Here is an 11,742-nt window from a genome sequence, read left to right on the forward strand (position 1 = left end):
TTATTATATAATGGGACAAATATATTGCAATGGAATCGCTATAGCTCAGAGCTTGGGGCACATTCTTCGTATGCAAACAGTTCCTGGGCCAATTCCTCACAGCCCCAGATGGCAGGGGCACAGTGGGAAGGGGTGCCAGGGGTGCCATGGCTTCAGGCGCATAATTTTTGAGCGGCCATGAATTAGGCACCCCCACGGAGGTGCAGTACTTAACTAATTGAGAACCATTGCTTTAAGGAGTTACAAGACACTCAACAGTTTATGCAGCTTCAATATCCTGTTCCTCGAACTTTAGCTTGTTTAGAGGAGTGACTGGGCGTTGCTTTCTCCAATACAGAGTTTCGGTCTTGGAATTAAAGGAGTGGCTCAGAAACACTGCAGACACACCATACATTTAAAGTATATTGGTTCCCCCCAAAGAACCCAGGGAACTGTAATTTGCTACTTGCAGGGCTACAATGCCAAGCACACTTAGCAAACTACAGCTCCCATGATCCTTTGGGGGAAAGCCATGTGCTTTAAATTTATGGTGCTTTGTGTGCGATAAGCGATTACAGAAGCTGCTCATCGCTTAACCTATGTTACCCCACAAGGTTGTTGTGAATATATGCTGAGATCCATACAGATCCATTACAGGAGTAGATTTCGGGGGGGGGGGGAGGCTATGTGGAAATAAATGGTTAGCAGACATTTGAGCTTGAAGGGGAAGGGTGAAAGAACTAAAAGGACCCACCACAAAAGTAGAAACCTTTTATTGGTTCAGTTCATTAAAAGTCACTCCAAAGCCATCATTCACATGCCCTAAACAAAGGAAAAAAGTGAACAGGTGTGCTCTTTGTTCTTTAAAAAATTGAACATTTGGATCTGCTTCATTCTCAACTATAAAACAGATGGTTGTGATTAATAAAACAGGTGTGTTCTCTTATGGAATAGTAAACCCTGAATTTACTGGGTTCAACCCCCAACCCTCCTCACATCAGGATCCGATTCTCTCGCTGGAAAAAAACAAAAATCTCACGGGGGCTCCTCATCGGCTGAGGAAACCCCTTAAACATATTAAAGAGAATACAAAGATTCGGCCTACAATGCCCCACCAGGCACCACGAGAATCGTCATTTCCATGGATGGTAGAGCCGGGGGTGAAGAACAGTGGTTGAGGGAAATGTGAAGTGAGGAACGAGAGGCTGGAGGTCAGTGGGCAGGAGGGCCTATGGGGTGAAACATGGCTGCCTCAGGAGGAGACAGAGAGGCGGGTTTTTTCTCCCACCGAGAAGATGGGGAGAAGGGGCTCCCCCAAGAATGAAGCTGACTGGAACTTGGCAAGGACGGCGCCACTGTCAGCGTTGGCGAACGACACCTGCTTCCCTTCACAGTTCAAGGACACTCGGATTCTCTTCAGCACCTCGCCGCTCATGGGCACAGGTTGTTTGCGCGAGCCGAACAATGCATAGCCGCCTTCCCACTTGCCTATCGCCCAGATCCCTTCTGTGGGGCTAAAGGCCAGTCTGGTTTTCCTCTTCCTCCTCACAGAAATCCTGGTCACGCCCACAGCCCAGTCGTCCTCACCGTGCACCGTGACTTCCCAGCAGTGGCGGCCTGTGGCCAATACATCATACCCCAACACAAAAGGAAGGCAGTCGGCGACATCACCAGGCCCAGACAGATCTAGAGGGCCACCTTGCCTCAGACTTTTCAGATCACTGGATATGCAGTACTGTGGGCTACTCCCTTCTGGATCCAAAGTCACGCTTACTAGAAGGCAGAGAGGAGGCGAATGTAAATTATGGAGAAACCAGCAGTCGGGCTGAGAACAATTCATATCCTGAACTAGGGAGAAAAGCGGTCCAGCTGTGGCTGGCTCCAAAGTCTGTCTAAAGAGCAGCCGCCACTCCTCATCCATCGTACAGTGCTATTCTTCTAGAAAAAGAGGTGCCAGAACTCACTGTGAACACTTCCCTTGTTCCCTTAGAATGGCAATGGTGCCCACCTGAGAGGTGCCAGAACTGAGTTCCGGAGAGTTCCGGCTGAAAAAACAACAGCCTTATGAACAAGTTGGGGACCCCAGTTCAATGTGCTGCTGTTCGGGGCTGCCTGGCTATTTATCATAATTAATAATTAATAATAAATTAATAATAATAATAAATTAATAATAATAATAATAATAATAATAATAATAATAATAATAATAATAAAAAATATTTACACCCCACCCCACTCTGGGCGGCTTCCAACAGAATATTAAAATACAATAATCTATTAAACATTAAAAGCTTCCCTAAACAAGACTAATATTCATTAGTCACTTTTTCTTCAGAAAGGTCAACTCAAAGTGACTTGCGAGCAAAAGAGAGCACAACCTAAAATGCACCAATAATCTTTCTAAAAGAGCAGATCAAACTCAACTAAAAGACAATCAGAAAATTAAGATCCAGAGGCCTGGGTAAATAATAGTGTATTTTTGCCTGACAATAGAAAACAGCAATGGCACCGTAATGGTGGTGTTAACTTGTGACCAGGCCTTCCGGGGGTTAGTTCCCAATTTCTGGGATGAGGTACATCTGTTGCCCTCATTAACAACTTTCAGGAGGAACTCTGGTGGCTGAAAGGGACAACTAGCCATCCTGTGAATTTGGCCCCCACATTGGCCTCTCATGTTTACCTTTCTGCATTTGATATCCAGATACCAGAGTGCCTGGGGAAAGAAAGAACACAGATTAAGAAAAAAGCACTCAACTCTTTCAAAGAGTTCTCTCTCCACCCACTGCTCCACACTCAAGAGTTTTGGCTCATCTGCAACGCGTCCATGAACTCTTCACAATGCCTAATGCCTGCATGGAGGATAGAGAGGCACACGCAAATGGGTGTAGGAACATTTGCAGATGCTGTTCCACCACTTCTGCTTCCGGCCCCCTCCGCCACCAGAATGTGGCCCTCAGAAGGTCACCCAGAAGGAAACCTGGACTGCAAAAGCTTCCCTAGCCCTGTCCTAGGTAACGAAATTCCAAAACAAGACCTAAAAAGAAGCCATTTTGACCACCGCCCTCTGCACAGTGAACTATCGCCATCTTCTCAAGCAATGCTCAGAATTGCCCATTCATCCTGCCAGGCTCAAGGACTAAAGCAGCAGACACATACTTTTGGAGTACTATACTATGGCACCATTTTTAACTTTTTTTGCCCCAGCCCTTCTCTCACCTTTGAATTCTTCTACAGCAGAGTGCAGAAGGAACGTGAAATCATGCCAATCATATAGTGTGCATTGCCTTACAGGTGGAAAAGCCGCTGGACTCGCAAACTCCTCCTCAAATCTGGAAAGGAGATTTTTTTTAAGCAACCAGCCTCACAATACAGAAAGAGTAAATAGAAAAGAACAAATGAGCTCAATCTGGACTACAGCCAGAGACCCAAATTGCTTGGGATACTCCTGACCCCTACCAACTGCTGTATGGATAGCATTCTGGTCCCCCTCTCTCATTACCTGGCCTAAATTACAGCCTCCTCTTCCTCTGCTCCAAAGAGAGGCTTTGGGGCCGGGGAAATAAAGTGTAGGGTTTGTTCCAAGGTTTTTGGGAGTCATGGGTGTAGCCATGGTTTATTTTGGGGGCCAGGGCAGAACAACCACCTGTCATCAACCTCTCTGTCTAGGAGATTCGGAATGAAATGTCTTGAAAACAGTTGTTTTCAGTTACCGATTTTTTTGACCTCAAGTGCTCAGAAAAATCTGTCAAAATCTACAGTTTCTACATTGAGTTAAGTTTATTTATTCATTCACATTTACCCACTTGTCCCTCCCATGTTAGGGATGCGGGTGGCGCTGTGGGTTAAACCACAGAGCCTAGGGCTTGCCGATCGGAAGGTCGGCGGTTCGATTCCCTGTGACGGGGTGAGCTCCCGTTGCTCGGTCCCAGCTCCTGCCCACTTAGCAGTTTGAAAGCACGTCAAAGTGCAAGTAGATAAATAGGTACCACTCTGGCGGGAAGGTAAACGGCGCTTCCGTGCGCTGCTCTGGTTCGCCAGAAGCGGCTTAGTCATGCTGGCAACATGACCCAGAAGCTGTGCGCTGGCTCCCTCGGCCAGTAAAGCGAGATGAGCACCGCAATCCCAGAGTTGTCCGCAACTGGACCTAATGGTCAGGGGTCCCTTTACCTTTACCCTGACATGTTGGGCGGAGAGCAGCAGCAGCAGCAGCAGCAACAGCAGCCAACTGTGTTTGCTAACTGTTAATCAAGGATGATACGTTCATCAGAAAACCTCAGGTTTACAGGCAGGGTCTGGAGGTGACATGGGGCTGGGACTATGGCTTTTAGGAATGCAAAGGCCATCCAAGCCTAGAACCAGATGGAAGAATGGACCAGAACTATCCAACCTGGTCCCGGGACAAGCGTCCATTACAAACCCACAATATTAAGCCAGAACTTCCAGCATGTTTTACTCTGCATGATGTGTGTTGCTATGGGACCCACTTACTTCTTCAAGGTGCTTCCAACACCCTATAAAGAGAGAGAGAAAGAGATAAGGGAGGGAGAAAGAGGGGGAGGGGGAGAAAGAGAGAGGTGTAGTTTAGTTCCTGCTTCAGTGTTAGAATGTATTTCATTCAGGCAATTCTGGAAGATTTCAGAGAGCAATGCTCCCTGATTTGATTGATTAGATTTCTACGTCGCTTTTCAGTCAAATAAATCCCAACGTGGCTAAAAAGAATAAAGAAACAATAAGCAATAAAGAAACAATACATAGAACATCACAAATACATCATAAATCATATAGAACAGGCATGTCCAACAGGTAGATCGTGATCTACCGGTAGATCACTGGACATCTGTGGTAGATCACCAGTAGATCAGTGGCTCCCCCCAAAGAAGCTAAAAAACTTTGGCTCCCCTAAAAAATCTCAACATCTTTGCCCTGCACCCCTAAAATGACCTGAACCACCAAAAACAGGGCTTTCCTTCCTAAAAAAAAAAGCTCAACAACTTTGACCTGAACCCCACAAAAGGGAGTAGATCACTGCCAGTTTTTAACTCTGTGAGTAGATCACAGTCTCTTGGAAGTTGGCCACCCCTGATATAGAATAATTAACTAATCAGCAAACCAATTATGATCTATAAAACAAGGCAAAAGCTAAAAAAGAAAGCTAAACATAATAAATTAAAGCAAAAGTCGCATTACATGATTAATCAATACAGCATTTATAATCTATAATATTAACAATATTAACAACGTTCACAAAATAGCAGCTGACGGCAGTCTACTTTGTATGGCGAGGAAGGGAACCTTCGCTTCCAACATTTTGTGGCACAGCGGTGAGATATGTTTCACAAAAATTTAGCCAACCCCAAAACCCTCCAAGCATATATATATTCATATATTCATCATTTCTTCCCAGGAATATGGAACAGAATATGTGGGCATTTCTCTCTCATTATCTAAACATCAACCTTGTGAGGCAGGACAGCATGGGAGTTATATGAGGCCCTGCCCAACCCCCAGAAATTTTAATATTATATATTTTTTTAATGATTGTAACCTTCCCCAGATTCTCCTGGTGAAGGATAGGTAACAAATCTAACAAAAAATAAAACAGAAATAGAAATAAAGTAGACAAAAAGACATCCAGAGGCTCGTCACTAGCTGTCAACAAGAAGAGCCTGAGAAATGCAGAGTGAAACAGTTTTTAACAAGCAGCGGAATCCCAAAGTGGTTATAAGGCTGCCTGTGGTAAAGTGAATTAAGAGTTTGGCACCAGCCCACCCCAAAGAGAAAAGCCCCCGCCATTTCTGCCACAGCCTAACCTTCAGGAGCTCATTCGGCGTCTGGTGACACTTCTCCATCTCCTCGAGAATGCTATCCAGAAAGGAGACACGCTGAAACAGTTTGACCACGTGGTGGTCCCTGTCCCTCGCAATGTCCAGCATTATGTCCGCAAGTTGGGCAAGAAGGAGATTCTCTTGTTGTGCCAGAAACTCGTTTATTTCCTTGAAAGTGGACGTTATCCTTTGCTTGATGCCTTCTACCTTTTCCTTCAAGAAGCAGCAGGTGAAGATGTGTTGGAGGGGAGCGATGTGGGGAAAGAAGCACATTGGAAGACAGGGAGTCAGTCAGCACAGCATTAGGACACAAGCGGTATACAAAAGGAATTCTTTAAATGTAACCAAAGAACGATCGAACACACACACACACACACACACACAGAGAGAGAGACAGACAGACAGACATACATACAAAAGCCTCTAAAGAAGGAGGGTATGTCTTTTAAAACGATTCACAATAACAACAACAACAACAACAACAATAATAATAATAATAATAATAATACAGTTTGGCCAAACTGCGAGAGGCAGTGAAGGATAGGCATGCCTGGCGTGCACTGGTCCATGGGGTCAAGAAGATTCGGACACGACTGAACGACTGAACAACAACAAAGTCCTGCCCACCTAGCAGTTCGAAAGCACGTCAAAGTGCAAGTAGATAAATAGGTACCACTCCGGCGGGAAGGTAAACGGCGTTTCCATGTGCTGCTCTGGTTCACCAGAAGCGGCTTAGTCATGCTGGCCAGATGACCCGGAAACTGTCCGCGGACAAACGCCAGCTCCCTCGGCCTATAGAGCGAGGTGAGCGCCACAACCCCAGAGTCGTCTGTGACCGGACCTAACGGTCAGGGGTACCATTACCTTGGGTTACAAACTTAACCCGTTCCGGAGGTCCGCTCTTAACCTGAAACCGTTCTTAACCTGAGGCGCGTTTTCGCTAATGGGGCCTCCCACTGCCGGTGCGCGACTTCCACTCACATCCCAGGGCAAAAGTTCTTAACCCCCGTTACTACTTCTGGGTTAGCGGAGTTTGTAACCCGAGGTACCACTGTAATAATAAATATGTAACTCAACATGCTCCCCAACCCCATGAAACGCATCAGGTTGTACATTAACGGGAATGATTCTTAACATTTCCCAGGTGCCCAGCATGTGATGTCTTGGGGCCAGCATAAAAGTTGTCTTATCTGTCACCAACAATACATTTCCAGGAAAGAACATAGTTCAGGCTGAACTGTTCAGGATAGGTAATATGGTGCCCTGCAGATGTTGCTGGACTCCAACTCCCATCAGCCCCAGCCAGCATGGCCAATAGTCAACGAAGGGGAGGGGCAGACCAAGGGCACCTGGAGAGCGCAGCATTGGCTACCCCTGCCCTGGCAAGCTTTCGTTCCCAACTTCCAGAAACAAAACACAAAGAAGCCCAGAAACAGAGCTATTTAATTTATAATGGGACCAATAAGAATGTGCAGATCTTTCCTTCCAATAATCCACCGGACCGTTTGATGAAGGTTGAGTTCTGTTTGTTAGCTTCCCAGTGGAAGTGGCTACCTACAAGCATCGATTGGCTTTCCAGTTCTGTGCTTAACTTGTGTGCCGTTATCTCTTCTTTCTCCTTCTTTATAGCGTCGGCGTGCTGAACGTAATGATCCTGAAAAGAAAGAACGGGCCTTTTAGAAGCTCTGTTGCAAGTACTAGAAGGCGAGGCCCAAAACCAAAGCAATGACCTTCCAAAAACTAAACCCTGTAAAATTGTCCTCATTCTCAGTCGCTTGCATTTTAGGCTGTCCTCCTCATTTTGATTTCCTCTTTCAAGGCATTTGTCCTCTCCCCGACTCAGTTTGCTCCTGGACTCCAATTCATTAGCTTCCCAGTCTCCTATGCCCTCTTCCCAGTCCTCAGCAAACCACACAGTGCTCCCCTTGTCCCTGAGGCCAGGACAAGACTTTCGTCCTAGCCAAGCTGACAACTTCATTAGACACAGAACATAAAAGAGCCTTTCAAATGACAGATTCCATATACGATATACCTTTAAAGGACACTCAAGTAACTTCCTTCCACCCCTCAAAGAATTTTGGGCATTGTAGTTTAAAGGGTTGCCGGGAATAGTAACTCAGTGAGTGGTTAACTACAGTTCCCACAATTCTATGAGGGGGTTGGAGAGCATGCTTTAAATGTATAATGCAGAGGTCAGCAACCTCCGGCCCATGGGCTGGATGCGGCCCACGAAGGCTGTTTTACCGGGCCACAAGCCACCCGCCAAACGAGCCGCCCGCTCGGCAAGCCCCCTGCGTGCTGCGCTAAACCAGCGCAGTGCGGCAAGGGGACTTGCCGAGCGGCGCCAGAAATTGAGTCTGCGCACGCGCAGATACTGGAAATCGCACCTGCGCATGTCCAGGCGCCGAAAAATGTTTATGCACAGGCACGATTTTCGGCGTCTGGGAATGCGCAGAAGCGATTTCCGGCACCACGGACATGCGCAGATGCGATTTCCAGCATCGCGCTGCACATGTCCGGCCCACGGACGCTCTCCGTGGGCTTGATCCGGATAACCTTGCCGACGCATGTACACAGCCTCAGTGAACAAGCTCCCTCCCTATCCACCGTCTTTCTCCTCTGGCTCAGCCACCTTTTTTAGAACAAACAAAGATTATTTCTCCCCACCCCTCAAACCTCACCTATAGAGGAACCCCACCTTGTATTCTTGGACAGCTTCTGCCACACCTAGAACTGGAGACTTCGTGGATTCAACACATTTCAAGCAGAGGAGGGCCTTGTCGGACTTACAAAAAAAAACCAAGGGCTGCTCATGCTGCCTGCAAATTTCATCCTCTGTTGATGTTTGTCTTAAACACTCGGTCAGCTGCTGGCACAATTCAGTGACTTTGCCCAATTTCATGTTCTTTTTCGGACTCGGCTGAGGATTTTTGCACAGAGGGCAGAGGACTCTCCCGCAAAATTCCTTGCACTTCGCAATGCAGGGTTTGCAGAAATTGTGCCCGCAGTCTAGGATCTCAGGATCACGGAAAAACGTCTGGCAGACAGAACAAGCTGTCTCTGAGAAAAGCGTGTGCGTGATGTGCTCTTTGTCCATGGCTCAAATTTAAAATAAAAATAAAAATGCGGTCGGTGCAGATTAAAATACGGGATTCAGCTTTTCTTATCCAACAGAGTTTGGAGACACCTTGACTGAACAAGTTGCAAAAGACTCTTCTGTCTTGAACTGCTGCAAAGGAATTGCTCCAGTCTGCAAGTGGGAGGGGGGGGGGAGAGAGAGAGAAGAGGTTGGAGTTATCACCTTGCAATTCCCAAAAGACAACTCCAGCTCCACCGCTTCAAACTCCCAGGGAAGGGAGGGTACAATGAAAAGACCAGCAGAAACAGGAGCGGGTGGTACAGAGGTCTAGCCCCACAGAATAACAATCCAGCAGACCTTGCCACTGTTATTTGGTCACCATAACATTCCATTCCCTCCGGGTCTCTCACATCTACATCCTCACCCCAAGAATGTAGGATAAGGTGGAGGAGTTTTAAGTGACCAGCAAGCCAAAATCAGCCACGAAACTCACTGTGTGAGCTTGGACCAGTCACCATCTCTCAGCCAGTGGGTTGCTATAGTATAGCATGGAGGAAATGAGACCTATATATTCAGATTCAGGTCATGGCAATTCTCCAGGAGTAGTAGTAACTAAGTAATATATCGTAGAATTTACTTAAAACGAGACACCTGTACTCTGTACGCACCAATTAGCTTAGTCCATTAATGTACATTACTACTATCTATCCTGTACCTGTAGCGCATAAACAGCATTAAAGCCCAAAGTATCAGCAGCTCTCAGATTTCTAGGGTAGCCCAAATCAAGCAGCAAAGCGCCTGCCTGCCAGATGTTTGGGGCTAAAACTCCCAGCTCAGGAATTGTAGTACAAAATTCACAATCTAAAATAAAGAACATCAACGTGGTTAAAGCACATTCAGACTGCGGGCGGCATCACCCCACGTAAAGGATGCAAATAGAGGATACGCACTATTAAGAGAACTGGGAGTCAGCCTAATTTGTAATGTTAAGCCCGATCGCCCTATCCGACGCAGATTTACCTGATAGGACAAACGCATAAAATAAAATAAAAATACTTCTAAAAGCCACAGCTCAGTTTACCCAGACAGGCAACTCACAGTCAACCCAAACTAGCGCCCTGGAAAGGGGGCTCTCCCGTTCAAAAGCAGCAGAAACTGCAGCCTCCGCAGTGGAAAACTTCGAAGAGTTTTGACGAACAAACGCTGGAGCGCAACGAAACTGCAACAAAACAAGCGTTGCAAACTCTCGCCCCTTTAAACACAGCGCTGCAATTACCGTCCGGGCGCGCCTAGTGAGAACACCGAACTACAGTTCCCAAAAGCTTCTGCAGCACGTGTAGTCGCCCGCTTCGCTGGCAGCCGCGCAGAACGGCCTCATGGGAGTTGTAGTCTTTTGTTGTAAAGGACTCCGCCCCCTCGTTCCTCCCTCCGCGCAAAGGGTGGCTTCGGCATTTCTGATTGGTCGGAATTGCTCACAGCTGTGCCCAATGGAATCTTCGCTTTTCCTTTCTCTGCTCGCCGCTTCCTCTTTCGCTTTGGAAGGCTCTGCAGAAGCGCAGGGAGAGGCGTTGCACGTGGGAGGTGTTGCAAGCGCTGCGATGCCTCCTCGTGGTTATATCTCTCCGCGCAGCTCGGCTTCATTATGATATTATAACCTATCGCTACTGCTTTTTTTACGAAGGGCCACCGGGCTAAGTTTGCATTTCATTCACAAGTCCTTTTTTTTTTTTAAGTCGTAGACATGGGCAGATGCACAATGGGAACGGGGCTCCTTCACTTTTCAACAGTTTGCTCATGTTAGGAGACAAATCAACAGGTGTAACTCGGCACGCAAATTGCAAATGACGTCGGCTTCATGGTTCCCTCTCCTAATTTGCACAGCTGTTAAAGGTGCGGGAGCCCTCTCTTCTGCATCTGCTGGCCACCCAAGTTCAAAATCGCTGTATTCCCCCCCCCCCCAATTTAATTTTCTGTTCTCGACACTGTTTGCTATCCCCATCCCAAAAGGTAAAGGTAAAGGGACCCCTGACCATCAGGTCCAGTCGTGTCCGACTCGGGTTGCGGTGCTCATCTCACTCTATAGGCCAGTGTTTTTCAACCTTTTTTGGGCAAAGGCACACTTGTTTCATGAAAAAAATCACGAGGCACACCACCATTAGAAAATGTTAAAAAAATTAACTCTGTGCCTATATTGACTATATATAAAGTAATTCTCTTGAATTTTTCAATTTTTCCCATGGCACACCAGGCAACATCTCGCGGCACACTAGTGTGCCGCGGAACAGTGGTTGAAAAACACTGCTATAGGCTGAGGGAGCCGGCGTTTGTCGCAGACAGCTTCCGGGTTGTGGCCAGCATGACAAAGCCGCTTCTGGCGAACCAGAGCAGCGCACAGAAACGCTGTTTACCTTCCCGCTGGAGCGGTACCTATTTATCTACTTGCACTTTGACGTGCTTTCGAACTGCTAGGTGGGCAGGAGCTGGGACTGAGCAACAGGAGCTCACCCCGTGGCAGAGATTCGAACCACCGACCTTCTGATCAGCAAGCCCTAGCCTAGACTCTGTGGTTTAACCCACAGCGCCACCTGGGTCCCTATCCCTATCCCCAAATCCAAGCGTAAATGCTCCTGCAATAACTGTGGTTTGCATAGAACATAGCTGATGAAGCGGATTCTAACCCACAAAACTTCATGCTATAACAAGCCTGTTGAGATTTAAGGTGATACCCCCCAGACTCTCTGCTATTTCTCTTTAATTTATGGAATAAACTGCTCCCCCCTGCAGGTACCAAACTCTGTCCCACGTTCACCACTCTCTTATTTTTGATTGTAGGATAGCGTCTCTACCAGACTCGCTCAA

At 47.0% G+C, this 11,742-nt stretch overlaps 1 protein-coding gene across 1 annotated transcript; it reads right to left on the bottom strand.

The window, feature by feature from the left end:
* Positions 1-736: 736 nt before the first annotated feature.
* Positions 737-3,302, bottom strand: LOC117042146 (butyrophilin subfamily 1 member A1-like). Its single transcript, XM_033141637.1, has 3 exons — positions 3,196-3,302; positions 2,660-2,692; positions 737-1,752 (listed from the first exon to the last, which is right to left on the bottom strand). Exons 2-3 carry the CDS (start codon positions 2,667-2,669, stop codon positions 1,232-1,234), a joined length of 531 nt encoding a protein of 176 aa, XP_032997528.1. The 5' UTR covers positions 2,670-2,692; positions 3,196-3,302; the 3' UTR covers positions 737-1,231.
* Positions 3,303-11,742: the final 8,440 nt, after the last annotated feature.

The sequence above is a fragment of the Lacerta agilis genome, chromosome 2, assembly GCF_009819535.1.
Source record: "Lacerta agilis isolate rLacAgi1 chromosome 2, rLacAgi1.pri, whole genome shotgun sequence".
NCBI classification, from domain to species: Eukaryota; Metazoa; Chordata; class Lepidosauria; order Squamata; family Lacertidae; genus Lacerta; species Lacerta agilis.